The 5034-nt window shown below is 39.4% G+C and overlaps 1 protein-coding gene across 1 annotated transcript; it reads left to right on the forward strand.

Annotated features, from left to right (window-relative positions):
- The first annotated feature begins 2357 nt into the window (after positions 1-2357).
- LOC117621672 lies at positions 2358-4811 on the forward strand. Its single transcript, XM_034352234.1, has 3 exons — positions 2358-2620; positions 2665-3327; positions 3464-4811. The coding sequence occupies exons 1-3, from the start codon at positions 2358-2360 to the stop codon at positions 4809-4811; spliced, it is 2274 nt and encodes a 757-aa protein (XP_034208125.1).
- Positions 4812-5034: the final 223 nt, after the last annotated feature.

Raw genomic sequence — 5034 nt, forward strand, 5'->3', positions numbered from 1 at the left:
CAGTCCGGGCTGGCCCATTTAATTTATCGGGTCATGCCGTGTTGGCCCAAATCATTGATCTTGGCCCAACCAAAAGCCCATGTCCACATTGAAATGGGCCAGGGTGGGCTCGTGCTCATACTCATGCCATACTCGGGCCTAAGAACCAACCCATTTAATTTGAATTTTTTTCCACTAGATAATTCAAATTATAAACATTAAAAATATAATTAGAGGCAAGAAATGATGAACTATTTGAAAACATTATTCAATCAAACATATATGAAAGAGCGGAAGGCAAAAAATGTCCAACTCCACAAAGTCCACTTCAACTTTTCATCCTTAAACAACTTATTATTTTATATATGAAGAGATGTCTTGCTTTGATTTTAAGATAAGCGTATATATCATATGTACTGATTAGATATCAAGTCCAATGTTGTTTAATTAATTTGTAGTTGATATGCTTAATTAATTAAGGACCCAAGTAATTTTTCTAAAATGAAATACATCAATTATATGTTTATGATTTTTTTTTTATTTTTAAAAAAGACCATATAATCAATGACATTAGATGTAAACTTTCCTTTACGTGGGGTCCAGTTTAGTTTCAGGATCTTCAACAACCATCTTCTTATATTTATGTATGTGGCTTCATCCCTCCCGCTGGGCTGGGGGATTTATAGCCCAAAAAAATGGACCATTGGGATAGCTTTTCGGCTTATGTTGCTACATCTTGGAGCCCAATGGTGGAACAGCCTGATTTACAATCCCCATTGGACTTGACCTAAGTAAAATAAAGTATACGTTAATGTTAACCGAATCATTTTATAGTGAGGGATTTATATATGATCTTTAGGTGAAGTTTTATCTTTTAATCATTGTATTAGACTAATTAATTTGAACGATTAAAAAATAGACCTCACATAAAGGCCATATATAAGGCTCTAACAATAAAATTCTTGCATTTTTAATTTTTTTTGTTCTTGCATATTAACTTAGCCATGTGTGTAACTGGAATTAGAAGTTTGATTATGGGGCTAAAAAATATTGCAGAATATTATACACAAATGAATAATACAAAATTATTGTTATAAGCATGAAAATTAAAACTGAGGATAACATAAGCATGTATTTTAGCCGTTGGATCGCCAACAATTGTATGTAACTTAGAGTCCTCAGAATATACTAATTCCCTCCCCTCTTTTTTGGGAAATCAGCTGATATAATCACTTTTTAAAAGTGGTATTCTGAAATAATCAGCTTACAAATTGTGTTCTCAAATAATCACTTGTGGACGTGAAATGACCAAACTGCCCTCCATATAAAAGCACATGTATCAACCCGTTATTGGCCTTTTCTGAAAGGGAACTCAGCTCAACTCTCTCTCCTCTGTGTTGGAAGGTTGGCAAAAATTGGGGGAAGTCCAGGTTGCGAGACATGTTCCCACTGAGCAATCCAGTTCGCAACCCATCCATCGTCCTAACCCAGATGTCCTCAAACTTGGGACCCTAGTTTGGGCGCAGCGAAGCCGGAAGGCACGGCGTCCATTGTTGACCTCCAGATCGAGCTGACTGCTGCGATTCCACAGAGAAGGGAAAGTGGCGACTTCCGGTGTCGTTGTGAACGGATGTGAGTTGTGATATTGGTTTGGTAGTGTATGTGTATTATGAAATCGTTCAGCCCCTTTTCACCACAGAGGGCATAAAAGCTTAAATTTTCAGTTTGCACTTGTTGTGATATGTTGAAATTCATAGTTTGTGATATTATCTGCAGTGGGAGCTGTCTGGTGAACTTGAATTTTGTTTAAAATTGACCGAATGCGTGTATAATGTAGTGCAATGTGTTTGATAATGGTGAAAATAACAGCACACAGAAAAATCATAGGTTAACTTTGTCTGGCCTACAAATTTGTAAATACGGCTAGTGTTAGGCTCAATTTAGATGCTAATGTGGGGAATTTATTGGCATTCTGGGTTTGTTTTGGTAAGAAGTATAGTTTGTGTGTTTTGGTTTCGAATTTGGTAATTGAGCTTGTACTACATTATACGCTTTCTATCACAACCTGATCCTTTTGTTGAAGGTGTTTACATTTGTGCAAAAGACTTGGAGGGTTAGAGGGTTCATATTTCTGCCATTGTATGTGTATGTTAGTTTGTTAATAACTTGGAACCCACAGATATCATCTTCTAAATCAGAGAAAAAACAAAAAGGAATAAAAGTTAATTGTTGAAGCAGCTACAATTAACTTTTGAAGATTTGAGGATTTAGAAGATGATATGTGTAGTGGAATGATTGTTGTGCATGTTTTTATTCATCTATTTTGTATTTTTTAGTGTTATGAATCGGTGTAGTAATTATTTATGTTTTTTGCAGAAATGGATACAGTTGGAATTTTGGTATGCTACAATGGAAATTGGGTTAAGAAGGATAACATTGAGAGTTATGAAGGTGGGGAGGCTAAAGGCATAATAGTGTCACGGAACGTAACGTTTTCCGAACTTGTTGAACGCATTTATAAGATCATGGATGCAGAGCCCACGAAATATAGTGTCACATTGAAGTATTCAGTTCCTGTATCCGCATCTGTCAGTAAGCAGATAAGGGTTGAAGACAATGATGATGTTCAATATTTTCTCAAGTACAACACAGATGTTATGGCCTCTAAAGTAACCCCTTTAGTAGCAAGCTTGAAAACATCGAAGGGCATGGTATTGAAGGGTGCAATGGCATTGTAAGCGTGGAGAGTAGCAATGCTCCTGCTACCTTTGTTGTGGAACGAAGAAATGTGGCAATTTCGCACAATGAAACTGAAAATGGTGGGAATGGTTTTAATTGGAGTGATTGGGTTGAAGAAGTTCATTTTGAAAGCGGTGAAAACATAGTTGCTGATTTCAATCAACCTAGCAATGAAGAGGAACCATACTCTGCACCAATTGTGCATCCTCATGAGGACAGCAGTGCGGAACCCTCCACTGTGCAGTGTAGACAGGTGCAATCTGAACCTCCCCGGCAATCAAGTTCGAGTGAAATGCATACAATTCGGGTTGATTCGAAGCATGGTGAGAGTGTGGAATATATTGGTTATGGTGGAGGACTTTCGTGCATAAATTGGGAAGCAAATTTGAAGGTTGGCCGAGTTTATCCAAATAAGATTGCCCTTTTAAAAACCATCAGTTTAGCAGCAATTAGAGGCCACTTTCGGTTCAGAACAGTCCAATCTGGGAAGCGTCGGTTTTGTGTTCGCTGTTGGCAGGTGCCTTGCCCTTGGAAACTTCGGGCATATAAAGTTGGATTACATGAGTTTAAGGTTGTTAAATACGATCCACTTCATGAATGTGATCTGAGGTTTGTAAGTAGTCACCATCCTCAAGCTACGGCCGAATTGGTGTCTGACTGTGTTAAATGGAGATTTCAGGATTCGCGCAGCATTTATACTGCAGCTGATATAAAGACAGATGTGAAAAAAAAAATTTGGTGTCAGCATAAGCTACTCTACAGCTTGGAGAAGCCGAGAGTTAGCTTTCAAAACAATGAGAGGGTCTGCAGAAGAGTCGTATTCCCTTCTCCCTTCCTATTGTTATGAGTTGGAGCGTACAAATCCGGGAACTTTGACATACATTGAGACTGATGCAGCCGACCACTTCTTATATTTTTTTATGTCCATTGGTGCATGCATACGAGGATTTAAGTCGTCAATGCGGCCCGTGATTGCTGTTGATGCTACCCATTTGAAGTGCAAGTATAAAGGTGTTTTGTTTGTTGCGACCGCATTTGACGGAAATCGCAACATATATCCTGTTGCCTTTGGGATTGGAGATTTGGAGACCGATGCAGCATGGGAGTGGTTTTTGAGAAAATTACATTGTGCAATTGGTGATTGCTCGAATCTTGTTGTCATATCTGATCGCAATGTTAGCATACAACATGGGTTGCGTAGAGTTTTTCCTGGGGCAAGCCATGGTATTTGCTTTTATCACTTGAAGGGCAATATGAAAGCCTCATTTCACTTGAAGCAACGGGATCCGATATTGGGGTATTTTATAAGGGCAGCGAAGTCTTATCGTCTAGCGGAGTTCAATCGTCACTTCTCGATGATAAACAATGAGCGAGTGCGAAATTATCTACTACGTGCAGGCGTTCAGAAGTGGTCACGGGCCCACTGTGATGGACGACGCTATAATGTGATGACAACGAATATTGTGGAGTCCATTAATTCAGTTCTTCGTTTTGCAAGGATGCTTCCGGTCCTACACTTGATCGATGAAATCACAAATTTACTTCTCACTTGGTTTAGTCAACGTCGAGATTTAGCAATGAAATGTCATTCTACATTGTGCCCTGATTTGGGTGAACAGAAGTTAAGGAAGAGGTTAGACGCTGCGTCAAGGATGAATGTGGTCAAAATCAATGATGTTGAGTATAATGTTCTGGATGGTGATTTGAACGGTCTGGTGCACTTGGCAAACCGTAGTTGTACGTGCAGGAAGTTTGACTTGGAGCAACTCCCGTGCAAGCATGCTATTGCGGTATGTCGGCACTTGAATTTGAACCCCTACTCCTTTGCCTCTTCTTATTATACACGAGCTACATGGGCAGCTGCATATGCTGAATCTATTTATCCTGTACCACCTAAAGGCACATGGGTTATTCCCGAACATTTGAACAATGTCAAAATCCTTCCTCCTGTTTGTAAGGTTATGCCGGGCCGTCGCAAAATGCAAAGAGTACCTTCCAAAGGAGAGGACTCCAGGCAAAAAAAATGCTCAAGGTGTGGTGTGAAGGGCCACTACCGAAATACATGCAAACAATCTGTCCCTCTCAAGAACTGAAGTCTCTAATTGCGCATATTGCACAGTTGTTCAGTTTGTACCTCACTTGTCATCAACTGTGAAGTTCATGAATAGGTTCGGTGATGCTGCAGGGATGGAAGTCCGTCAATTAAACGGTCATGTGAAGCATATGGAACAAGGTAACAAGTTCCTTGCAATGAGAGCCTATTATTAGTAGCAATTTGTTAACATACAGTTCCACCTGTTTTATTGAAACCAGCTG

The sequence above is a fragment of the Prunus dulcis genome, chromosome 3, assembly GCF_902201215.1.
Source record: "Prunus dulcis chromosome 3, ALMONDv2, whole genome shotgun sequence".
Taxonomy (NCBI): Eukaryota; Viridiplantae; Streptophyta; class Magnoliopsida; order Rosales; family Rosaceae; genus Prunus; species Prunus dulcis.